At 40.2% G+C, this 26,224-nt stretch overlaps 2 protein-coding genes across 3 annotated transcripts in view; both read right to left on the reverse strand.

Moving 5' to 3' along the window:
- The window catches only part of sstr3a (somatostatin receptor 3a), a 47,880-nt gene extending 25,947 nt beyond the window's left edge, over positions 1-21,933 (reverse strand). For both annotated transcript variants that reach the window (XM_085454980.1, XM_085454981.1), the window contains exon 1: positions 21,703-21,933. The gene's annotated coding sequence lies outside the window, so the exon portion shown is untranslated. The remainder of the gene's footprint in view (positions 1-21,702) is intronic.
- Positions 21,934-22,633: 700 nt separating this feature from the next.
- LOC146711930 (E3 SUMO-protein ligase ZBED1-like) lies at positions 22,634-25,509 on the reverse strand. Its single transcript, XM_085454982.1, has 3 exons — positions 24,066-25,509; positions 23,614-23,764; positions 22,634-23,508 (listed from the first exon to the last, which is right to left on the reverse strand). The coding sequence occupies exons 1-3, from the start codon at positions 25,334-25,336 to the stop codon at positions 23,062-23,064; spliced, it is 1,869 nt and encodes a 622-aa protein (XP_085311108.1). The 5' UTR covers positions 25,337-25,509; the 3' UTR covers positions 22,634-23,061.
- Between the last annotated feature and the right edge of the window lie 715 nt (positions 25,510-26,224).

A 26,224-nucleotide genomic window follows, 5' to 3' on the forward strand; every position in this document is an offset into this window, starting at 1 on the left:
TTCATGAGTGTATGCACTCACTCCAAGAACCGTATAATTATAAATATGCATATAAATATGCTAAGATGAGATAGCTGACTTCATCTAACTAGCAAATGTTTTCCAGGCTACGTTGGTGATGCAGTTTTTTTTAATGTGTATGATATTTTTGTCATGCGATTTTAAAGCTGGTCCTACAACCGCATCCAAGAATAACATGCAGCGTATCTCAGAACTGTCGGTGAAAATTATTCTTGGAGCTAGGTTTAATTGAGCTGCATTTTAAAGAGGTGCAATTTCACAATTTGTGTATATTTTCTAAGTTCACTATTTTGTATGTGTTGAGAAAAACACAGATTTTAAAATTACATGGTCTAATATTTACATTTAGCATAACTGCAACATTGTTTTTTTTAAAGACTCGAAAGGACTTGAAATTCAAAGTTTCAGACTTGTGACTTGACTCGGACTTTTACACCAGTGACTTGAGACTCGACTCTGACTTGCCTGACATTACTTGAGACTTGACTTGAGACTTGAGGATAAAGACTTGAGACTTACTTGAGACTTGCAAAACAATGACTTGGTCCCACCTCTGGTACATCCTTTGCTCATTATCACCAAAAGCTCATTTCCATCAAACTTGTAGGATCAACCAATCACGGCTTTTGAAATGATGACTCATACCTAGCAACGGGGTCAACCACACCTCCTCACTAAGATAGGATTTCCCAACCATTCCTTGCTCAGAGTTCACTGAAAATGTTCTGGAATCACTTCTAAGCTAAAACTCCTGGCAAGGAATTTTTAGGTTAAGTTAGGAGCTCTCTGAGAGGATTCTCAGAATCTTTAGGGATACGGGCCCTGGAATGTAAATGTACCGGCCTTTGTGTGACTGTAGGGTCTGTACCTTACAATATAAAGTGTCATAAGGCAATTATTGTTGTGATTTCAAGTCAATTTACATAAATAAAACTGAATTGAAACGAACTGTCTCTAAAGCCCTTTGGGTCAGCTTCTGTTGTGTAAGATGCAGAAAAAGCTTCATTTTTCATAGAGTACGTGTGAGGTACATTTTTTCATTTCCCAAAAGATTATTTATTTCAGCTGATCAGATTTATTTGTGGTCTACACACTGAACACTGAGGATAGAAACGAGGTATTAACCCTATCACATTATTATTGAGTCGATACCAAAACCAGCGTTGGTATCGATCTTATCGGTAGTTTTGGGTCGATCTGCCGACCTCTGGCAGATGGTTTTAATAATCCACAGAGGAACTTAAGCGTTTTTGCTTTAACCACCATGTGAGATCATAAGCTGGTATTTTCTTTAAGCCAAAGTCAGATAAAACTGATTGATATTAACAAAGACATAAATTATCTGGTGTGAATTCGTTTATCTTATGCCATTGTCGTGGTTGTAGAGTTGTTTTTTAGTTGGTTCCCAGTTTGGTTCACTTTTACTTTTAGTGGTGAAGTTTCTTTTATTTCTTTTATTTCTTGTTTTTCTACTTTTACTTTCCTCGCTGTTTCCATCTCCATCTTTCCTCCGTCTTGTCTTAGTGCTTGTACCTTCATGTTCATTTCTTTCTGCATTGCATTGATTGTTTTCACTTGTGTGTCATTACTTTCACGTCTGTCCCACTTCTGTTTGCTCCTGCTGTGTGTCATTCCCCACTGAGCCCCCCACACTACTGCAGAGATGTTTCGTTAGATAGAATTTACAGAAGTTCCTTAAATGCATCACATGCAGGAAGTTATACAGTTACAGCTGAAAAGAGAGGCTTGCTGAGAGTGTGGGTGTGATTGTGGGTTGCAGCCTTCTCAGGAACCGCTCATTCAAACAACACGAGTGACTGTTTCTGTTTGACTCTGTGAGTACTTTGACTTTCAGACCACCAGAGAGATACAGTTTTATCAAAGTAAGAACTTTCTGTCCTTCTCTTACTTTCTCACACCCTTCAAATCCCTCTTTTAGGGTTAAATTCAAAAATAGCTTTTGGTTAAGGGATGGTTTAGTTACTTTTGTACCTGGCGAAGGTTAAACGTAAGAATGCATTTAGAGTTTTTCTCACAACAGAAAAATAATTCTCAATACTTAATTTGGTTCTGAAATCAGTAATGCATTTCCCCACCCACATTAGCTTTTCTCATTGTTTCTGTGCACACTGCTGTGATTTTTACACATACTTCACTACTATAGATATTTGCTAATGTGTTGATACACTTCTGATCTGAATCTCACAACTCAACAAACCATTTGTACTTTTGTCAGTCAGACTTCTGGATCTCTCACGCTCCTGAATACCATCCACCATCGAATTAGTGTTTTCAGTCAAATGACTTCAAGCATTTTTCAAATATGCATGAAAGACCGAGGCCAGTAACACACTGTCAGTGGTAGCCGTGAAACCGCTCTTCAGTTGAAAGCAGACATAAACACATTCTCAGGAGAGGTTTAGTTGAAAAGCATAGAAAGACACACACTTGTGTCAAGGTGTTGTGAGACTGCTAAGTACACATAAGCGTATACTATACATACACTCATCAACCACTTTATTAGGCACACCTTGCAACTACCAGGTCAGACCCCCTCTTCACCATATTGACGTGATAGCATCACACAGTTTTTTTCTTCCCCATTCAGGTTTGAATTTCAGGACATTGCCTTCACCATGTCCACATGCCTAAATGCTTTGTTGCCGACAGGTGATTGGCACTGGATTCACTCCAATCCACAAGACTGCAAATGCCAACTCTAGAGTAAATCAAATGAATGGTTCTCGAGATAGGTGCTGATTAAAGCCAGATTAGCCACCGGCTGGCCTGTGTGATCAGCTGCTTCTCAATCTCTCAATCCCAGTCACAGAAATCATTTCAGACTGTTCAAAAAACCAGCCACGGTGAAGCTGAAAACGACTAACTGAGCTGATATTTGAAACAGGCTGTATGGTTTTAGCTGACTAACTCTAATGTCAGAGCATCATAATGGATAACAGATGACAGTATAATTAGTAACAGTACAAAATAACAGATGAACAACTCAAAGCTGACACTGCATGGACATCCGTGTGTTGACAACATTTTTCACGTCTATACAAAAGGCATTAAAACCAGAAAAGCGCAGGTCAATTATTAGTAAATCACTTCTGCCATCTCCAGATAGATGCTGGAGGTACATAAGCACACTGTCTTTGCCTTCTGCTGCTGCTACAGACTGATGCTGCCATCTCGTCACTGTTGTTTTTTTAAAGAACGTGACAGTTTTGGCAGCTCGGCCTTCTCTTTCCATCTGCCCCTGTCAGTTTTTTGCTCTTAAACTTGTTTTCTATGCTTGTATTCCTAACCATCTTTCTTCTCTGTGGAGTTTGCAGTTGTGGGCATGTCCACAATAATCGTAAACCTAGAATTTCACACAGCCCATTTCTGAATGTCGTGCTCATTCATTCATGGTAAATGGTAAATGGTAAATGACCTGCATTTGTATAGCGCTTTTCTAGTCCATAGGACCCCAAAGCGCTTTACACTACATTCAGTCATTCACCCATTCACACACACATTCATCATTAAGACTTCATTTAAAAATGCTGCAGTTGTGGAGGTATGAGTCAGGATAGGGATAGCGATCAAAGTGAGATTTTCCAGGTGGGGACAACTTCCAACAGATTGCTTGTGAACAGACGTGATCAGCTGACCTGTGCTGTTGCAGACTCAGTGTAAAGCAAGGTTATTGCTTTACACTGATTTTCTCAGTAGTATTCTGTAATATATATGCGGTTTGCAAGCTATCATAATGTTCTTCCAACTGCTTTTCTGAATGAAGCAAATTTATTTATCTAGTGGTTTTCAAGACACAAAGGTACCCACAAGGTACTTCACATCAAATAAAAACCTTAAAAGGCAAATAATAATAAGTTACCTGAATGCCAGTTTAAAGTCAACTGAGCTCATTGATCACAGACTGGAGGCCAGACAGCTCCAAAGAGTGGGAACTATGATTGCAAAGGCTCTGTCACCTTTAGTTATTAGTCTAGATTTAGGGAAGGATCACAAGGCCGATCAGTCTTTGGAGTCGTGCTGGTGACACATGACTGCAAAGGTCTGCAGCTGTTGGCTCTGTTCTACAGTGTGTCTTCGTCCTGTCTTCCTCCGATCACCCCAACCGGTCCCGACAGATGGCCGCTCCTGCCTGAGCCCGGTTCTACTGGAACTCTTTTCCTGTTAAAAGGAAGTTTTTCCTTTTTATACAGTTCCAACAATTTTGTAAGATTAAATATTCCGATCTTCCGGAAATGTACCTTCCAGAAAATGAAATCAAAGCGTCCACACATCCTGAACAAATCTACTCTCTGAAGTAAATAAATCTACAAATGAGGATGTTACATATGAGTTTAAGATCTGTCTTGCTGAGCAGTCCTTACTTTTGAAAAAAATCGAATTTTCCTTACGTCTTTCTCTGAGAGTGAAGTTATCAAACTTTTTTCCACCTAACTCACTTCAGCTAGCAAGACTGTCAGTTCAAACGAAGTAACTTGCTTGCTCCCCGCAGAGCTAGCTAGATGCTTAAGTACTGGGGTCGCAACTTCACTGATCCAACAATGTGAGACAGGGATGAGAATGAAAAAAGGATGAGTGCAGCATGAAGGCAGGGTGGCATTACTTTCTGGTTTTTTAAGAGCGCTCCGCAGCATCTCCTGGGAGGAACGCCAAGCTGCAGCACATTTATTATTTGGTGAATGAATGACATCAAACATGGGATACCATGGAGCCGATAGCTCAGCCTGTGGAGTAATTTCTGCCCAGTACCACTGACTCTCCATTGAACTGGTTCTTCTAGGCAAACTACTGACTTAATATTTGCAACAATCATGATTTGATATCACAATGATGAGGAGGCCACTGCCCATGTTGCTTTGTTACTTACATATAGTAGTCAAGCACTTGACTGTAAGTATTTTATAATGCATTTGTCTACACTTTGAGGCAAAGTGAATGCCTCACTTTGCAAAATCATCCATTTTCTTCTGCTAATATCATGATGGCAGTGGGTTAAGCACAGCATCCAGAGATCCTTTGTCCCAGGACGTTCTAATTCTGAGACAAGACGAGATGCATAATCTCTGCAGTGAGCTCTGGGTCTACCCTAAAGGGAAGGCATTCAGAAGGAATCCTAATGAGCATGACCATCTCAGCTGGCTCCTTTAATGCAAAGGCGCACAGGCTCAACATCAAGCTCCCCACACAAAGTCAAATTTCAATCAGATCTCATTTGGTTTGAATTTCCTTGTCTTCAAGATCAGTCATAAATAAGGTATTTCTAAAAAAAAGATGTCGAAAATAGATTGTTTTCTTGCACTTTACCACTGGGAATGACTTCTTTTGCTACGGGATCAAGATGACTAAATATATTCACATTGCACAACAGCAGCACAGTGATCTCAATGCAAAATGTAAGGTAAACACAGTTGGGAGAGTTTGGGTTTTTCTTTTTGTATCTCACTGCAGTGGCAGTTTTAACTCGCTGCGGGAGCGGAAATGCCAACATCTTAGCTGTCAAACGCTGCTGCACCTGCTGGGCTGAGCAGAGCATTCATCGCAAAGGTCAGAGTCTCCGACAGCCGCACAGCTTTAAAGGTTCGGAGCATTTCAGGGAGGAGCTTTGTTATCCTGACAGGTGAGTAGCAGTGCAGATCACCAGGTGTTCACGCAGAGGCCAATGAGATGCGCTTATACTTTACTTTCTATGACACATCATACTTCTACTCTTACTGCAGTTCAAAATGCATTTAAGAGCATTTAAAAAAAACAAGCAAATATGGTTATAGATTAACCTACCACGTGAAACTTAATCAATCATTGACATTTAAACTCTGAAGCTGCCGCCTGGGAACTGTTGTTGAATCATTTTATATGTGTAACTAAATCAATAATCATAAAGGTGTAGCTCAGGGAAAGGGAATGCTTTTAAGTAAATCTGTATTTGTGTGGAGTGAGAGCCACATGACAGCAAGAAATCATTTCTGAGTTTTGTTTGCCAGAAATATGAATTATGTTGTTTATCCTCGACTACTATAGTTAGAAATTCTAATACACAAAATGTGAGACTGATACAAAATTAATACTAATTGCACATACCTGATACAAAATATTGTATCAGGTATGTGCAATTACTGCAGTGTCATGTGGCGGGGACACCTGCATCTACAGTTTGTTTGCAGGAAAATCAAGCTTATACTAAAGCCTATACTGCCAATGCAGCTCTTAAGGTCTTCTAGTAACGTTTAAGGAGCAAATATAAGACCATAAGTCAGTATCATCAAGTGTATAGTGTATCTTTACACTGTCACTTGCAGAATTAAGTGTGGAAACCAGGATATACAGGGTTTCATCATTTATATTTTAGAATATTCACAATTAAAACAAAAACAGATATGAAGCAAACCAATGTTTTTAAATAAATATGACTGATAGTGTCCTACTTATAACTGAGATAATTAAGAAATGTATTTTTAAAATTTCAGAGGCAACAGTGTCTTCTTTAATTTAAGCCATTACCCACTGTTCTCTTATTAAACTGAATTTGTTCTGCTCATTTCCAGCAGAACGTGGATTCTTTGCATGCTTTGCCTCTCAGCTCATGCACAGTCTGAAAAACAGTCTACAGTCTCCCTTTAAACCAAGTTTATCCCTTTGTTTCATTTACATTGCTGTAGTGATGTGCGATACCACTGATTTCCTTTCCGATCTGATACCAAGTAAAATTCGGGGTGGTATCGACGATACTGATCCGATACTTTGTACAAAAGCTTATCTTATTTATTTTATTTATTTATTTATTGTATCTCAAATCACCATGATTACAGGACATCAGACTACTTGTTCTTATCACTTAATAATGCAGAATTCATCATATTGAAATAAAAAAACTGAAGTCGTGCGCTTTTTGAACACCTTGCCTGCCTGCAGCACTAAAGGACTCTGTGAGAGACGTCTGTCTCACCCTGGCAGCACCTGTCCCACTCCTCCTCTTCAGTTCACCTCAACATAAGCTCATCATATTCTGTGATATGATTTACTCTGAGGAGAGACCAGCCACCCTTCAGAGTAAACTCATTTCCGCCGCTTGTATCCGCGATCTCGTTCTTTTGGTCACTACCCACAGCTCGTGGCCATAGGTGAGGGTAGGGACGTGGATCGACCGGTAAATTGAGAGCTTCGCTTTTACACTCAGCTCCCTCTTCACCACGACGGACCGGTGCAGCGTCCGCATCACTGCAGCCGTAGTACCAATCCGTCATCATTCGCGAACAAGACCCCGAGATACTTGAACTCCTCCACTTGGGCAGGAACTCATCCCCGACCTGGAGTGGGCACTCCACCCTTTTCCGGCTGAAAACCATGGCCTCAGCTTTGGAGGTTCTGATCCTCATTCCCGCTGCTTCACACTCGGCTGCGAACCGTTCCAGTGTGAGCTGGCCACTGACAGTAGGTGACAGTCCATGTCCCAATTGCCAGTCTTGGCAGCCAGGGATCAGTCCACCAGGGCCTCCGCTCCTGGCCGCCGCCCGGCACACAATGCACCCGACCCCTATGGCGCCTCCTGCGGGTGGTGGGCCTGTGGGCGCATGGGCCCATGTCCCCTTTTCGGGCTATGCCCGGCCGGGCCCCATGGACTAAGGCCCGGCCACCAGACGCACACCCTCGGGCACCAGGAAGAGGCTCTGAGCACAAAATCCATAGAGGCTGGGGTCTATCACATCAGGCAAGACCTCAGATGCAGGCTGTGTAAAGATGCCCCTGAGACAATCAAGCACATAACAGAAGGGTGCAAGATGCTAGCAGGCAGGGCTTACATGGAACGCCATAACCATAGTTAGTAGTATACAGAAACACCTGTGCCGAGTATGGCCTGGAAGTCCAGAGGTAAAAAGGGTGGTGGAGAATGACCGAGCTATGATCCTGTGGGACTTCCAGATACAGACGGACAAACTGGTGGTGGCTAACCAACCGGACATAGTGGTGGTGGACAAACAGAAGAAGACGGCCCCAGTGATAGATGTAGTGGTTCCTAATAACAGCAACATCAGGAAGAAGGAACACGAGAAGCTGCAGAAGTACCGAGGGCTCAGAGAAGAGCTCGAGAAGATGTGGAAGGTGAAGGTAACAGTGGTCCCAGTGGTAAGGATTAACTTATATTACACAAGACATTTTTAAGACTTCAGTTTTCACTTTTTTCATGCCTTCCTTAACCAAAACACACTTACATCCAGAGGGCCATCACTTTACCTACATCACTATAATCAATATTTGATTCATCACTGTTTAATTTCACTTTTTAAAAAGTCTCTAATTAATTAAAAGATTTTAAAGTATCTGTTTCCGCTGCTGCACGGGTCAGCCATTGTTATTTACAGGGGTGTTTTTTTCACAAACCTTTATTTTCTATGTAATCTTTATGAACATTATATATAATTTCTCAAATAAACTAAACTAAACAGCAGGTGAGTGGAGCCACAGCGTTCATATTAGTGTTTGGCAGACTTCTTTTTCATAGAAATTAGCACTTCAGTTTTTGCCATTCAAGTAATCAGTGAAGCTACTTTTACAAATATTACTGTTGTAATGATTACTGATCCTGTTATTAGGAAAGGAGAAAAAGAACAACCTTGCAGTGTTTCAGTCTCCCTCTGATTCCTCAGCATGTGACTTCTTTTCACCAGCCTTTATATAAAATGAAATTAAATCATGCGGCTGCTCTGAAATGTTGACAACAACTGAGTGCTCCATGTCTGATTGTTGGTGGTAACAGAAGAACCGACCGTTTACGGTTTAAAGCTGTATAACGAAATCTCCAATTACTTTAAGAACACTTTTCTATTGCTTATCTGAAGTGCATATGGAAGGTCTGTGAATGAGGAGCCAAGGTGTAAAACTCTTATTCAAAGTTAGTCTACTGGAGCCTTCTAGTGTCCACAAAGCCATGAAAGGTTCAGGTCTGAGCAGCAGCTCAGGGACACTGTTAAAGACATGTTTAAAGAGTGTATTTGCTTTGTTTTGTTTTGTTTTTTTCTCTTGAAAGCCAAGACTGAACCTTTGAGCAGCTTGCCAAGCAGTGAACCAATCAGTTTCCCAGTAGGGAAGAGTGCAGAAAGACTGTATTATAATCAAAGGCTGGATGCTATATTAAGATATTTACCATATCTGTTTTTATAGCCTGTAACATAATGTTGGTGTATTTAGAAACACAGAGTCTTTAATATCACATATCTGTAGATCTAATTTGAGTCATCGGGTTGAATGACAGTTTTAATATATGTGAAAGGTAACTTAATCAAGAGGTAACCATAGCAACATTACAAAAGCTTTGCACAGCACATTAAAAGCACAGCAGCTAAAGGTTCAAGGTTCGTCCCTGTCTATAAAAAGCTTCATCTCCAGCGGCTGATATTCGACACCCACCACCCCCATCAGAGTCATGTATGACTCTCGGGTTAGAAACTATTCCCACAGTTTTGCATTTAACATGTATTCCCACTTCAAATAGATTTAAGGGTAGAGTTGATGGGATATTGTGATACTGGACATTTCACAGGTTTCACTGGTAACGTTAACGTGTTCTCGTGCAGATTTGCAAGAAACTGCTTGAATCACAGAGATGCACACTTTTTTTTGATTTAGGCTCATTCACTGGTTACACTACTCATTAAATCATTTTCACTTTACTCCATAACATAAACTTAAATGCATTGTGGGGTAGCTGTAACAGGTAGGGCAGGTAATCTAGGAATCAGAAAGTTGGTGGTTCAAGCCAGCTATGAAACCCAAGTTGCTCCCTATAAATTCATCTAAGCGTGCATATTAAGCACTCAATATAGAAAAAGTGCTTGTATGAATGTGTAAAAGAGACATGGTCAGTGTTGGGGAGTAACGGAATACATGTACCGCCGTTACGTATTTAAAATACAAAATATGAGTAACTGTATTCCGTTACAGTTACCGTTTAAAAAGGTGGTATTCAGAATACAGTTACTTTGTTGAAATAAATGGATTACACTGCGGTACTTTCCTGTTTCATTTTGTCGCGGGTCAGGACTGTTTGGGTTTTGTTTGACAGCTACGTTCTGTTGTTCCAGGCGGCAGCGCTACGGTTGCCATGTTTACAGGGCGACGCTCTCTCTCTCTGCGACTGTGTGTTTCCTGGGTGAGAGAGCGCCTTTTCGTTGTTGTTGTTGTGCTAAGCTAACAGGCAGAATGCTACAAGCATAGCTCTAAAGAATGTAGCATCATGGCCAGTGTAGTCCGTGTTGCAGGGAGAATGGACTGCCATACACATTATGGGTCTGTGAGCGCGAGGAGGGAGAGAGAAAAAGGGGAGTGGAAAGGTTGGAGTTGTCATCGAGGAAAAACGGGAGCTGGAAGCATGTAAATATAATAATAACCACTTCAGCCAAGAAGAGTGCCTGACGAGCCCAGTTGTAAGTAAGCTATTAAGACTCGACTGTACACCGTGTTCGTGTTTTCCTCCGAAAACAATAAGTTCCGTTGGAGCAGTCTTTCAACGTCTCTCTCTGTCTCTCGCAAGAAAAGCTGACCCACACAACAAAGTAAAGCTATTTTTCGGCTATGAGCCGACAGGGACCCCGCCGTATTAGTCAGAGGTCCCTTTACTACAGCTCGGAGTCGCGGACCTTCAGTAATAGTAATAAATCACACAGCAATAGTACATTCACGTTGTTGTAAAAAGCATGATAATATATTAAGTAATCCAAAGTATTCAGAATACGTTACTGTCATTGAGTAACGTAACGGAATACGTTACAGAATACATTTTGGGGCATGTATTCTGTATTCTGTAATGGAATACATTTTAAAAGTAACCTTCCCAACACTGGACATGGTTACCAACAATATAAACCTTAGTCAATGTGGAATATGTATTTGTTGTTTGGCTTTAACGTCACTCTGGGGTCTTTGTGGTTTGCACGTTACCAATATGCTCTTGCCCTTTTGTCCTATAGAAAATGTCCATATCGGCATTCCTGAAAAGTTGTAAACCACTCCATCTTTTTCCTCTTTCCTGCACATGGACCAGAGTCAGCTGATTGTAGCGCATGTATGCAGGAAGAAAAAGGCATGGATGATAGGTTTTTTCTCCTCTTTATCCACCCATCGTATAGTTGTACGACATCCAGAAGTACATAGTTGTACCCATCGTGTAGCTATGTTGTTACTTGTGTTGCAAGTTGTTACTTGCAACACAAGTAACAACATAGTTGCAACTCTAACGTAATTACTGAATGTAGTGCAGTAACTGAAAGATGCAGTATTATTACAGAAATGTGTTAGTTTGAAATGCACTGCAACCAACAGTAGTTGTTTGGATTTTTTGATTAGTCACCAGAGAGGCCGAAGCATGAAAGAAAAGTTGTTAATTTGATTGTTAATCACCAATCCTACACTCACCCATGACGTGTGGGTAAAAGAAAAGGAATACAAGCTGGAGAAATAAGCATCAGTTTGGTCATTCAAGGTGTCTCAGAGTAGAGCTGCTGCTAAGCTTCCTATATGAAGTGTTTCTAGACTCCAGACATACTGAAGAGATTTTGTATCTCAGCTGACTTGGAAATGCCTTGATGTCATCACCTCTGGTGATGGGGGCCTTAGAGATAGAGATGAAGGCATTTTAGCTTAAAGTGCTGCCCCTGTGAACCAGACTCTGATAAGGAGTTGAAATGGATGGTTAAACTTGTGATATATACTTGGAACATTTGTCATTTGCTTTAAACACACACAAATGTTTCATATTGTCACTCTGAAGAAAGAAGTCCAAAAGAAACTATTAAATTTAAAAGGCACTTGTCTGAATGGAGGGCCTTTATTTGTTATTCATTTTTCATCCTGTTAAATATATGACAATCTTGTTCCGGCTTTTTCTTATGGTTACATTTCTTATGGAAACTTTTTACAGGTACATTTATGATTGCTTCCAAAGTGTCTTAAATATCAAATCTTACTTGGTATATATATGTATTAAAACTCAACAGCCATACCTTGCACAGCACCTGGAAAATGTTATTGGCAGCTAAATATTCCACAAGATGTTTTCATCAGAAAAGCATTTCTGTCCACCTTTCTTATGAAGCTGTCTCTCTCTACTTAAAGATTACATGCTCATGTAAATGTGAATGAGATTTAGAAAATAGGGCCATGCGTACACACAAAGCTTTATTTCTGACACCACTAAAGCATCTAAGCTTTTGTATATAAACACAGTTTGAACTGTGAGTTTAATTTTATGCATCTTACTTCTGGAGAACATTTATTATGTATATTTCTAAATAACTAAAGATGGCATTAAATAGTTAGTCAAAAATGAGAACAGTTTTAGACATTTCCACAATTCTTTTATGGTTCTACCATAGCAGTGCTGTAGAGAAATTCCCATTAGACACAAAGTAACACTATATTTGAATTGTGCAGCCACACAGCAAAGCCATGTAGAGGCAGTTCATTTCATTTCACTGTCCATTTACTTCACAACTGTAGTATTCAATCTCACACAGTGTGTCACAATAGAAGCATCATGAGCACCATTTCAGAAGATCAGAAGTGTCACAAATGCTTTTCTTTTGTTGAAAGGGCTCGCTTTTCTTTCAAAATGCGTGATGTGGCCTTCAGAGAATCTGCAGAGGAAAAACAGACAGATCGATACCACTTCAGGGAGCGCTGAGTCTCAATAAGAGAGCAAGGAAGCATATTTTTGTAAAATGTCAAACTTTAGAGACAAAGCAATACCGGCTGAAATTACATGCAAATATGTATTTGCTTTTTCTCTTATTGTTCCTTATTACAGTTACAAAAGCAGTTCAGTTTCCTCTTAAGACCAGAGAAGGCACTAGTAGGGCCTTTAGTGTCTTCAGGGATTCTGTGGCTATGCTGTGGTTTTTGTGCAATCATAATGACTCATTCAATCTAATAACATCTGGAAGGTGAAGAATACGCAGGAACCTTCGGGCTGAAAAATAAAGAAAATATTCTGTTTTGTTTAAAGGTCAGCGTTGTTTTGAGATACCAAGATTTGGTGAAGAGCTGGCGCATTTTAGAACATCGGGGATTTAGCAGTTTTGGTTAGGCTGATTATAGTATTTACATTCTCAATCCAATAATTGATCAATCAAGCCATCCATCCATTTTCTATCAGTATCAGGTAAGAGTGCAGTGGAGCTATTGTTAGTAAACATGCCCAGACCTCCCTCTCCCCCAGCCACCACCTCCAGCAATTCAAGGGGACCACCAACCTTTCCAACTCACTCTCTTCATGCCCTGGCCTGAACCCCCTCATCTGGTTCAGCCTTTGAGAGTGATAATGATACTGATACTGGTGATATATCTATACTGTCAACTCCTCATGTATATGGTAAACAGTTATCGATGATTCTGATTCTGATTTTCTCAGACACCATTCAGAGGATGCTCAATCCTCTGCTTGTTTCTGTGATATTTTCTCATAGTCACTACCCACTCTTCGTTGCCATGGATGAGTGTAAGGATGCAGATCAGCTGTCATAATCAAATCCCTGCAAAAGACCTGTACAATATCTGCATCACTGCAGACACTACACTGATCCCTTTCTCGGTCCCCACTCTCCCCCCACTCAAGAACAAGACTCCAAGATCCTTGAACTCCTCCGTTTGAGGCACTGCTGACTGCCTGTTTAGGCGCATGCTTCTTGTTGCCCCCATTAACATTGGTGTGAGCCATAAGTCTGCTTCTTGTTTTAACGACCTCTAATCGTAAACCAGCACTGATCCTGAGTTCTTTTTTCTGACCTGCAATACCAGTGCCTATCATGGGGCGATCGTGGCTCAAGAGTTGGGTGTTCGTCTTGTAATCGGAAGGTTGCCGGTTCGAGCTCCGACAGTCTCGGTCGTTGTGTCCTTGGGCAAGACACTTCACCCGATGCCTACTGGTGGTGGTCAGAGGGCCCGGTGGCGCCAGTGTCCAGCAGCCTCGCCTCTGTCAGTGCGCCCCAGGGTGGCTGTGGCTACACTGTAGCTTGCCATCACCAATGTGTGAATGGGTGGATGATTGTGTATAGTGTAAAGCGCTTTGGGGTCCTAAGGACCAAGTAAAGCGCTATACAAATACAGACCACAGACAATTCTGGAGAAGACTGTTCAGTGCACCTTAATTGCTTGTATAAATGGACATCTCTGTTGCTGTTCACAACAACCAATGTGGTAACCATATACTAGGCTTAAAGCGTGATTTACACTTCTGTGTGAAATCCACATCGTAACTTACAGCATAACTGGAAATCCTTTTAACACTATGCTGTAACTGTTAGGATGCCTGGGTCGTTGACCCAGGGTATTTGAGTTTATTATATTATTTATACTTTTTAGTCTTTGGTTTCTTTGAGTTCTGTCTTATGGTTTATGTCTCTGTCTTCTTTAGTTGCTCTGTCTCCCCTATCACCTGTATCCCCTTGTCTAGTTCGCGTCTCTGTGTATCCTTAGTTCCTATATCCCCATGTTCAGTCAGTGTTTGTGTCTGCCCTGGTCCCACGTCTCTGTTCCCTCTGTAGTGCCTGCATGTGAGTCTGTGTTATGTGTTTCCTGTTTTACTTTGAAGGTCTCTGTCTTATCTCAGTGTGTTCAGTTTACGCTTCCTTTTGTCTCGTCAGTTCTGATTTGCCCCAGCTGTGTTTCCCTCCTGTTACCCATTCCCTGATTGCTCCCTCTGTGTACTTAAGCCCTGTGTTTCTCTATGTCAGTGTCGCGATCTACCGTTTATTTTGCTGTGTGTTTTGCCAGTCCACCGGTGTTAGTTTATTTTGAGTTTTTTCCAGTTATGTTATGTTTGCGTTCAGCATTAAAGCTGTTTTGGATTAAGTTTGTCTCTGGAGTCTGCACCTTGGGTCCTATCCCTGTCCGCACACAGCCATGGTTATGTGGAAGGTTACTTAACAGTAACCTTCCACATAACCATACACTCTTAAAACATAAAAAAGGTTATATCGTAAATTACGACGTTGATTTCGTAGAAGTCTAAATCAGGAATAACATGGAATGATCCACCCACTTCTCACCAAACACTCTGTCATCCTTTCCACTCACCATTACGCCCCTGAGCGAAATAGAGGTCATTGGTTAATGAAGACAACAGGACCAAATCATCCACGGAGACAAATTCCCGAGACCACCACCAAAACTGAAATCACCTTTCGCATTCCTCTGCTGCTGCCTGCCCTGGCAAAATCCAGCAAACATCGGGAATGAATGTCTGTGAAGGTTCTCAGTCATCCAGGTCATCATAGTCTAAGGAACTTGGAAAGAAAAGCGTCTGGACTTCTTTTAGTCGCTTGAAGACGTTTCACGTCTCATCCGAGAAGCTTCTTCAGTTCTAAGGGTCCAATTGGTGGGGAGTCTCAGATTTAAACCCTGTGGGAGTTTCCCCCCCAAAGAGGGACAAAGGACCCCCTGATGATCCTCTACCTAATCCCATGAGCCAAGGTGTGAAAGCAGGTGTGGGTCCTAATCAGCCAGGGTTTCGGGTGAGCTCATTGTGAAACCTGGCCCCACCCTATCATGTGATTTCCTGAGGTCAGATGGCCCAGGATGTGAGTGGCCGTCTGGGGAGGGAATGAATCTGACAATTCGATCCCATTTTTTTATTTAATCTTCCAGTTATTTTTTAATTTAAACTGAAAATAATCTTGTCCATAAAATATGAAAAAAGTCCATTACTACTCACAGCTCTGAAACTTTGTCAAAGTAGATCTGCCATTCAAAGAGTTTCAGTGTATTTTAAGAACAGACAAAGTATGTACAGTCTTAAAAATATAACTACTGCTATTTAAAAAAAAAAAAAAAAAAGATTTATCGGCCCTGTAAAACCAACTACATATGTCACTAAAACATGTTTTTTTTCTTCTTTTTGTTCTTTTTGTTCTTTTTTTTTGTCTACAAGTGTGACCTTATACAACTGTGTGGGACGCGTTGGTCAACATATGGGGAAAAAAGTGATGTTGTTCATAAAGTTCATGTGTGGGCTTAAAGCTGAGGATCAGAAGTGTTGGCAATCTTTTTCTGCCAATGTTCAGAACGAAATCAACATTACTTGAATAAATCAGGGACTCGTGGCTCAACATGAATATTTAACATCTTTATTTGTACCTCCTTTCCTTAGAACTCAGTAGGAAGTCTGATACCCTAAGGGTGCTGCTGCCGCCGCCTTTCTGAAGCCTAAGAGAGGGGTTATGAAGGCTTCTCCTAAGGGCTCGGGGAGTCAGACGAACTTAATAAACTCGCAGCCTGAGATCCAATTCTGGCTTTACTTTTACTGTATGCTCTGGGGACCTTTTTCTTTCTTGTGTTGGCCCTGTATATGAGGTAGATGTCAATCTCAGAAGCTGAAGGAAAAAAAAAAATTTTGTTTTTCGCATCTTTCAGCTACATGATCAAAGCCGCTTCCAGACTTTTACTTCTTTACATAAATTTCGAGGCAATTTAAAAACTTGGACTCGTGTTTCGATTTGCAGTCACATGGATTAACTGGAAGGATGCAATATGAAAGCCTGAATTTTGATCAAGTGCAGTTTGTTTGCTTATTTAAGAGACTGATGATCAGCTGAGTGTTTTACTGATTGGTTGACAAATCTATTTAACTTGTTTAAGCTAACATAGCAGATCTCTCAAGAAGGAGGAACATGGGTAGACTACAGGCTCATTATCAATGATGCAGATAAAAGGCCTGGATTTGATTTCAGGTGTGGTGCTTGCATTTGGAAGATTTTGCTGTGAACACTCGACATGCAGTCAAAGCTCTCCATGCAGGATGAAACAAGTCATCTTTAAGCTGAAAATAACAGAAAGAAAGAAAATCCATCCAAGAAAGGCTACAATAGTTGGATTGGCAAAATTTACAGTTTGGTACATCTTGAGAAAGAAAGAAACCACTGGTGAACTCAGGAATGCAAAAAGACCTGGAAGTCCACAAAAGACAACAGTGGTGGATGATCGCAGAATCATTTCTATGATAATGAACTCCTTCACAACGGCCAACCAAGTGAACATCACTCTCCAGGATGTAGTGTAGGTATATCAATATTCAAGTCTACCATAAAGAGAAGCCTGCATGTAAATATGGAGGGTTCACTGCATGCTGCAAGTCACTCATAAGCCCCAAGAATAGAAAAGCTAGATTGGACTTCTAAAAATCTAAAAACGCCAGCACAATTCTGGAAAACCATTCTTTGGAAAGATGAAACCAAGATCAACCTCTACCAGAATGATGGCAACAAAAAGTCTGGAGAAGGTGTGGAACAGCTCACGATCCAAAGCACACCACATCATCAGTGAAACATGGCGGAGCAGTGTGATGGTTTGGAAGTACATTGCTGCCAGTGGTACAGAGACACTAGTGTTTATTGATGATGAGACACAGGACAGAAGCAACCGGATAACTTCAGAACTGTTCAAAGATTCAATGTCTGCTCAAATCCAGCTAGATGCAGTCAAACTGATTGGGCATGTTTCATACTACAGATGAACAATGACCCAAAACATACAGCTAAAGCAACCCAGTAGTTTATTAAAGCAAAGAAGCGGCCAACTCAAACCTGATCCCAATTGAGGATGCATTTCACTTGTTGAAGACTAAAACTTCAGACAGAAAAGCCCACAAACAAACAGCAAATGAAAGCCGCTGAAGTAAAGGCCTGGCAGAGGATTAAAAAGGAAGAAACCCAGAATTTTCATTTAAAATTAATTTTGGTAATGTAAAGAACCAAAATTAGAAAAAAATGGCCTCTGTCCAAATATTTATGAACCAAACTGTATTTAAGCTGGACACTAAGGAAGGAGAAAAGGACTTGAATCAATTCATTAGGCAGACACATCGAACCGGAAAGGATGTGCAGTAGGTTAGGATGATCAAGGATTGAGATGGAAATGTACTAACAACTGAAGAAAGTGTGCTGACAAGGTGGAGAACTTTGAGGAGCTGATTGTAGAGAATAAGAGTCAGAGGAGGATGAATGAAGATAGTGAACCAGGAAGTGCAAACAATAAGTAAGGAGGACGTGAGGGCTGGAGTGGATGAACATACATCCAATGAAAGGTGGATTGTCCAGATGACATAGCTGTGAACGTATGGAGATGTCTAGGAGAGAAGACAGTGGACTTTTTAACCACTGAAATCAAAAAGTCCACAACAATCAGTGTAATGGTACTGATGTTTAAGAACAGGGTTGAAGTGCAGAGCTGTAGTAACTACAGAGGAATAAAGCTGATGAGCTATACCATGAGGATATGGGAAAGAGTTGTTGAAGGAGAGAGGTTCTCCTTATGAGAATTTCGGAAGGAGCTTCATTGTGTTTTTGAGGATCCAGAGAAAGTATATGATAAGGTGTCAAATGAGGAACTGTGGTGCTGCATGAGGAAGTCTGGAGTGGCAGAGAAGTATGTGAGGGTGGTGAAGGACATGTATGCATAGAGACAACGGTGAGGTAGGTGGTAGGAGTGACAGATGGGTTCAAGGTGGGGGGGATAACATCAAGTATCAGCTCTGAGCCCCTTCTTGTTGCGATGGACAGGTTGACAGATGAGGTCAGACAGAAGTCTCTGGGGAGAGTGACTGACAGATGCCATGTTGACCTGTAGTGAGAGTGGGGAGCAGGTGGAAGGGGGCCTGGAAGAGTCAGTCCAACTATAATTTCTTATGTAAAGAGTTTATTTTAAAATATGCTCATTTCATTAAAAATATACTATATTTCTTCATGACTGAACTTTTATTTAAAAGGTGCATAACCAACCTTTTTTCATGACTGGAGTAAACCAGCAATGTTAAATATTTTATCTGTACATCTCTACAAGAAAGGGGAAAGAAAACCCACCACAATCTGTTTAAATGTAGTGAGATATCATAATGTTACCAGAGATAATTTACTCTCCTCTTAAAAGGCAATTCTGCCTGAAATGAGGCTGTGGATTGTGCTTGTTAGCTACCCACCTGTGGTGACTCTGTGTGTGTGTGTTTGACTCATTTGTGGGCAGATGATGGCATCAGTTTGCTATTATTTTGCAAATGCATCTCAATTAACTTCAAGGATCACATTTTCAATAAAATGAGTGTTTGACTCCTTTAGATTTGAAATGCAAAGCAAAAGAAAAAAATCAAATACCAGGAAAAGATCGAGCATTTTACATCTTGAGTGGTTTCACATGATGGAGACGTGATGCGTTTTCTACTCTTTCACAATAAATGGTGGAAATCAAGTTGGCTGGTAATCACACTCAGACTGTCATAAACACAGTAGGGAACTTCTTTTTCCTTTTTTTTTTTACAAGAGAAAAAGGAAAGTGTTTTCTCCCAAACGTCTTGTCAAACACTCAAACTTCACTTCACTGAGATACCGCTCTGATAATGATCTCACCAAAGATACCAGTATCATAAATGAGAGCTCCATATTTAGGTCTAAAATCCCAAAATGTGGCTGAAACAAAATGAAACAGGGTGTTTTTGTTAAGCTTGTTTATAATAATTTTTAATAGCAGTTAATTGTATTTACTAAAATGAGTGAAACACAGTAAAATGACTGGATTGTAAAGATTTTAAAAAAGGAGAAATTGTATATTTTTTGCTTGTTTACATCAAGGTCTAAGGTCTGTATTTAGTTATTTAGAGTATGTACTGTATTTAGAGTTTGGTTATTGTGTTATGTAGAGTTCTTCTAAAAGCAGTAACCACACAGGAACATAGATGATGGTGAGTATAACTAGATGGGTAGATAAGTAGTTACAATCTTTTCTTTATTGATTTTTTTTTATCCAAAAATGCTAAAAAGTTCTTAAATGCAATATTAGCTTTCGTTTTCCTTGTTCTTCCATTATAGTAAAAACATCTGTGTTTGCCCTTAAACTATAGAAATGCATATTGTAATGTATTTTTAATCTATTTTTTAGCTGAACAAAAGCATAAATAACTGGCCGGTTAATCAGAAATACACACAAGCTGCAGGACTAAAATATATGTATGTAAATGAGAGTACAGAGCAAGCAAAGAGATGCGGCTGTTATGAGAATCTCATCTGCGTTTCCTAACAAAGTGCCTTTGAAAGAAGTCACTAAAGCTGCCTGAAGGATTCAGAAGCCGACTGCCCTTTTGTTACACAGTACCTGTGCAAAATCATGGATAAACCCAGGAAACAGAATGAGTAGCTCATTAAAATGCATTTGCCTGCAGGAGAGAAGACCATTGCATGGAAATGGCTGCAGCCAAATGCTCCCAACAGGTGACGACTGGACTCTCAATGAGATAAACTAGATGTAGAAAATGACCTTTAGTATAAGACCATAACAGAAAATGTAAAATATTGGGAATTTTGGACTAAATATGCTACTAGTGCCTAAAAGAAGTAACTCATTATGTTTCTGCCTCATTTCATTGTCAAATATAGATGCCTCTCACTTATATTTGACAGTGAGGAGCAGTTTGCACTGAATGTGAACTACCTCAGAAAAGCACAGAATCCCTTTTTAAACAAGAATCGCTGTAAGATACAGAGATTTTAATCTTTTTTTTCTTTTCATGATACCAAATAAGCTTAAATATGCAAGGTATTTGTGAAGTAATACATCGCTCACAAGTAGTTCTTCCATCTCCCCTGCAATATTGAAATACATCCTGATCAAACCATTTTTTTAAAAAGGACTTTTTCACTGGATGCTGTTGGCAGTGGTGAGAGCCAGCTGCGTAGGCTAAGCTTAAATTAGGTTTAAATGAAGCTTTACTGCATAAAGTCCTTCGAGTGCACAAAAGACACAAAGATGCACAAAAAGACTACACACAAAAACTCAGAATAGCTAAAAATACAAAATAAACCACAGGGGGGAAAAAACTAATGACCTAAACTACAGAAAAAAATAAAACTATCAGAGAGAGCACAGAAAGAGACTAAAAGAATTAACAACTGCAGGATCAAAGAAACTGGCCACAAAAACAAATAAAACTACTAAAAGCATCACCAAAATTAATTTTAAAAAAGATTAACAAAAACACTAAAAACAAAATAAGAACCACACAAACAAAAACTGACCACAAGCATGTGACTAGAAATACCACAAAAAATCATTATAGAATCATCAAAGAAGGCAAAAATAACTCACAAACAGCTCAAAAATACAATTAAAGAGATGCAAAAATTTCTAAAAGAGACACACAATCCAAAGAAAACTAAAACCAGCAGAGGAAGAAGAAAATGGCCACAGCCTTCACAATCATTCCGTGACTCATTCAGTCTGGGGAGGGGGGGGTCAGCCTTCTCAGTGGGGTGGGTACCTTTTACATGTGTGTACGGAGGGGGTGCTTTTGTCTCACAATCTGCCCATGGCTGCTGTAGCTGAAAGGTTTCCGACTGTAGTAGAATCTTTAAAGTTGCTGATTTGGCATTTATTGCAGTGAAAAAATGGTCTAAATATTAAAAAGCGTGCAGTTTGTTGTGTGAAGAATTTGTGCCTTTAATTTTAATTCATTCAGAACTTCCTAAACATGTCTGTAAGGGTTATTTAAAAGCATTTAACGGAAAACTCTCGTTAACCATAAATCATCTGAATGTACAGGTGAGCTAACAGATCATCATCAGCTGTCCGCACTCATTCACAGCAAACATCCATTAGTATGAACCGGTCAGGTTTACAACAGATACCCAAACTTACCTTAAAGCTGAGACTTCTCCGCACCTTCAGGACCAGACTTTTACCGGGGCTTTGCTGGATTTATCGGTGAAACAACGCGAGAAGAGCCGCTGCACTTTGCCTCCGTCGGGATGAGTTCCAGTGGCATCTCCAGCAGAGAAGCAGCCCGCTGCGCTCCTCCGTCCGCCTCCTTCTCACTTCTCCCTCCGTCTGCTCCGGACAGACTGATGCACTCAGAGTCCCCACCGCAACATTATGAACAGCGCAGGTCGCACGGTCTCTAGCTTGTAACTAGGTAACAGCTCTGCCGCACACAGTCAAATAGGAGGTGTTAAAATCCTTTGGTGTGTGCGTGTGTGTGTCGTTCCCGTGTGTGCACACTCTGTGAATGTGACTGTAGTAGCGCAGGTATCATTTCAAAGCCTAAAGAACCATTAAAAAGAGCAGGTGTGGTCTATGATACTTTAAATTAAACACTTTAGCTAGAAAGCTGCCAGTCGGGCATATAAGTACCTCCCTCTACTCTAAATAACAGTCAGCCTGCACTCTGAAAATTGAGGACCTTACAGAAAAGATGACATAACGGGAGATATGTCTTATCATCCCCCAAAATATCACAAAGAACATAAAAGAAGGCAGGAAAAAGCCATAAGAAATGACAAGTACAACACAAAACTATACAGAATGATGAAAAACAGAAAAGCGGATTTAAGAAATCAAAATCAAAAAGAGTAAAAAGATTAAAATTACAAAAATCCAGAGGAATGAACATCAGAATTAGGGCTGGGAATCGTCACTGATTTCTAGAATCGATTCGATTCCGATTCACAAGGTCCCGAATCGATTCGATCCACGATTCGATTCAATTCGATTCGATTCGATTCGATTTTGAATCAGTCCGAAATATTATTATATGAACCATAATATATATAAAATTATGATAATTCACCTTGTATATGTACTGTCAAAAGAACCCTCTAAGCCTTGTGAATGAATTACATAAATTTCAAAATTAAGAACAGATACTAAAGCAGTTAAATAATGTAATTTTTAATTAACATTAGTATATATATTTTTTCATACATACATTTCAAGTGGATCAGGGATCCAGTGCAAATAGAACACATCTTTTGTAAACATCAGTAAAACCTCAGAGAAATAGTTTTGCTGTTAGTGTCTCACACAGCTTTTCTGAAATCCACTATTGTGTTTTGGAGACACACAGTATAACACAGCATGTACAAGTGAACTGACAGAAACTGACCGATCAGAAAATGAAAAACTGCCTTTTAAAATACTTCAAAAAATGAAAACATATTGAACAGTATTGTAAAACCTCTGTGAAACTAATGCAATTTAGCCTTATTTATAACTACCCTCTCACTTCTTTGAGACTGTAAGGTTTTTCTGCAAGAAGAGAAGCTGGTCTACATGTTGTGGAGTCAGGCAGCTCCTTTGTGCGGTAACAATGTCACCAGCAGTTGAAAACACTCGTTCAGAAGGAACACTGGTCCCAGGTATGGAAAGATACTGCTTTGCTTGTAGAGCCAAGAGAGGATACTCCCTTTCATGGTCCCTCCACCAGATCAAAGGATCCTCAGAAAGTGCAACAGGCTCAACGTCCCTGTATCGATTCACTTCTTCCTTTGCCTTCTGAGTTGGTGTTTTCTGTGGTGCTGTGGTTTTTGTTGAGTAGGCTGGCCCAAGGAGAAAAATTAATGCAGAGTCCTTTGACCTCTTAATTGGAGGGGCATAATCCACTTCATCAACACCACCAAGAGAGATGTCAGGGACAGTTTCCTCAGATGTGTCACCATCAGACTGTCGCTGTAGAAAAATGAAAACTTAATTAATAAAGAAATTACTATTTATATTCTAACTCGAGTAGTGCAAAAAAACCAATAATTTTTTGTTTTTGTTTCTGTAACTCACAATAGCTGTGTCCACGTTCTCCAAACCTGCTGCTTCCAACACCAACTGAGAGAATGTGTTGTTACAGGTCTCTTTGGACAAGAATGGCAGGGCCTTAAAGCGAGGATCTAATGCTGATGCAATGTAGAGCTTGTCCTTTAGGGCCACATATCTTGAAAAGAGATTTTGCACATTTAACTCAGTTTATTATGTTGGATATACATGTGCATGGTTACATACACTCATGCAAGATCAGAAACATTAATATACGACTTTGTTTCCATAATTTATATATAAACATCTATAGATAGATAGATAGATATAAAATCAAAAGGCCTATTACTAGACAAGAGGGCTTAACTAACATTTTTATAATATATAGATTTTTTCACTATAATAAGAATTTTCATGTAATACATGCATCCATACAGTTACACTCATTCATGACATATACACACAATTCATAAACATACCTTGACTTCAAGTTGTCGTATACAGCAGTCTTGAGGTCTTTAATCAGTGAGGAGTCATGAGAGACACTGATCATCTTCTCCAGCAGCTGTGCATGCAGAGGTGCAATGATGGAAAGGGTCGGGGACTTTTCTTCAGACATAACCAGTGTGGCTGCTTTCAGCGGCTTCAAAGCTTTCACTATATCTTCTCCATCAGTTATGTCAGCCTCTGTAAGACTACAGAGATTACTGTCACTTCTCCTCACTTCAGGTGAGAGTAGAGCTGCAGAGATTGCTGGTTGTTGCTCTAGGAAGCGTTCCAGCATCTCCAATGTGCTGTTCCATCTGGTCACCCCATCAGTCACCAGCTTATGGGCAGGTAGATTCAGTATCTTTTGCTTCTCTTTAAGCTTGCGACTTGCAACAGTGCTGCGATGAAAAAAGGATGCTATGCGTCTCACTCGGCCAAGCAGCTGAGCAACAGCTGGAACTTTCAGTCCTGCTTGTGAAGCTAAATTGAGTGTGTGGGCAAAACAACCAATGTGCAACCAGCCCGTTATTTCTACAGCTCGCACCATATTTGCAGCATTGTCAGTTACGATGACTGGATTTTTGTTTGTAAGCTCCCATTCTTCGATTGCTTTGAACATAATTTCAGATAAATTAGCTGCTGTGTGGCTTGCTTCGGTGGTTCTTGTCTGTAAGACATGAGACACGAGTCTCCACTCCTGGTCGATATGGTGTGAGGTGATAGTCAGGTAGTTATCTGTTGCTCTGGATGTCCAGCTGTCACAGGTTATAGCGACTCTCTCTGCTGACTTGAGTGAGGCTGTAACATCGTGTTTCACTTTTTCATACATGTTTGGGATTACCACTTCACTCAAATGTTTGCGTGATGGTAAAACATAGCGTGGTTCTAGCGTATTAATGAGGTTTTGGAAGCCATCATTTTCAACAACGCTGTACGGACGTATATCTTTACATATGAAAGTTGCCACAGACTGGGTTATTTTTTGGGCACGTGGAGAAGTGGATGCCAACTTCATTGCAAATGCCTTTTCGAGTGAGCGTTGCTTGGTGTCGGCCGTTTTTGCTAGCGGGATATCTGGATGATGCCTCGTTAAATGATTTCTGAGATTTGTGGTATTTCCACAGTGCTTTACCTCCATTTTGCACATCTTACATACGGCTTTGCTTTTGTCCGGCTCTTCACTGTCTTCACAGTTCTTAAATCCAAAGTGTTGCCAGACATCTGCCTTTAGGCTCGGTGGCACATTCCCGGGAGTAGCCATGATGGTTCATGCGTCCAGGTCACTTAACTCTCGCGTGACTTCCTCATGTTAACCGCTTGCAAGTTTCATACGCGGCAAACTACATATGTATAAAAAAAAATCGATTTCCGGATTTAATGAATCGATATCGTTTTATTCCAGTTAGAATCGATTTTAATCGATGAATCGATTTTTTAAACCCACCCCTAATCAGAATCTAACAAAATGATAAATAGCCTTCAGTTGGGTTCAGAATTGGTTGGACAAAGACATTTGTCGTTTACTTTTGTACAGCATAAAAGCTTTTAACTCCAACAACCCATATGTAAATGAAGTGCAGACTTTCCACTTTAGTTCAAGGGGCTTCATAAAACCACAATATTAACTCTTCAGGAATTGCAGCAATGTTTATACAGGTTCTTAAAATGAATTAGACAAACTAATATAATTTTATAATGAGGAGTGTCCTTAATACTTGTATGGAAATCCTTTGCGGTCACTAATTGCCTGAAGTGTGGAATCCATGGACTTGAAATGCTCTGTCAGGCCTTTACTACAGCCACCTTCAGTTGCTGCTTGTTTGTGGATGTTTCTGTGTTTAGATTTGCATTTATGAAGTGAAGAGCTGCTCTGCTGGGTTCAGATCAGGTGACTGACTTGGCTGCTGAAGAATATCCAAATTCTTTGCCTTACGAAACTCCAGGATTGCTTTTGCAGTGTGGTTTGGGTCATTATCCATTTACACTATGATGTTTTGCAGAATTTGGATGAATCCAAGCAGAGAGTACACGTCAGAGTTTATTGCATTTCTTTTATCAGCAGTCAGTAAACGTTAGTGGTGTAGTTCATCTGGCAGCCGTACATGGCCATATCGTAACATTGCCTCCACCATGATTAACAGTTCATGCA

Source organism: Copadichromis virginalis, linkage group LG4 (genome assembly GCF_057382275.1).
Source record: "Copadichromis virginalis isolate Kocher_CV1m ecotype Utaka linkage group LG4, C_Virginalis_male_GT1.1, whole genome shotgun sequence".
Classification (NCBI taxonomy): Eukaryota; Metazoa; Chordata; class Actinopteri; order Cichliformes; family Cichlidae; genus Copadichromis; species Copadichromis virginalis.